At 52.5% G+C, this 655-nt stretch overlaps 1 protein-coding gene across 1 annotated transcript in view; it reads right to left on the reverse strand.

Moving 5' to 3' along the window:
• Nucleotides 1-341, reverse strand: part of TMEM55A (transmembrane protein 55A) — a gene marked incomplete at its 5' end in the record, with an annotated part of 19,780 nt that extends 19,439 nt beyond the window's left edge. Inside the window, one exon of the mRNA XM_014540526.1 lies at nt 117-341. Coding sequence (XP_014396012.1) covers nt 117-341 — 225 coding nt within the window. The remainder of the gene's footprint in view (nt 1-116) is intronic.
• Between the last annotated feature and the right edge of the window lie 314 nt (nt 342-655).

Genomic DNA, 655 nt, shown 5'->3' on the forward strand with positions numbered 1-655 from the left:
GCGCCATCTCTGTGTCCAGCCTGCACCTACGCTTAAGTCACGCTGTGGAAGTACTTGCTTGGGGGAAAAGATGTCAGGTAACAATCGATGCTTTTACTGGCGGAAACTCCACTTACTGTAGCCTCATTGCAGACCGTGCACTTCACCACGTGCTGGTGGAGCTTGCCGTCCAGGCTGATCAGCGACTGGCACACGCTACAGTTTATCACTGGGATGCCCCCAGAATCCGGGCTGGCGATGGAGGTGTATGGAGGGGGCAGCTCTGCTAAAAAGATACCAGTCACTGAGTCAGTCACACATGTTGGGTTTGAGCATAGGAAACTGTCAAAAGGTCCCCTTTTCTTTTAGTAACATGCATAAAACTAGTCAATCTATCATCATTTCAGAGGAGAAACACACGCGGGACTGATAAAATCCAATTCATCTTGCCAGGTCTACCCCAATGACCCAGTTCCTGTTTTCAAAACTATACCCCAAATATCAACTGCCCTCCGCACCCATAACGGGGACCTGATTTCAAACTGCCCGGCAGGTCCGGACAGTGACTCGGGATGAAGCAAAGTTTGGATAAAATCCACGGTCAGATCCCTGCGGGCCGGGAGAGGGTGGAGGGGAGGACTGCGCGCTGGGCTGAGCCAAACCCCAGGCTGGGCTG

This window comes from Myotis brandtii, unplaced genomic scaffold (genome assembly GCF_000412655.1).
Source record: "Myotis brandtii unplaced genomic scaffold, ASM41265v1 scaffold2467, whole genome shotgun sequence".
Taxonomy (NCBI): domain Eukaryota; kingdom Metazoa; phylum Chordata; class Mammalia; order Chiroptera; family Vespertilionidae; genus Myotis; species Myotis brandtii.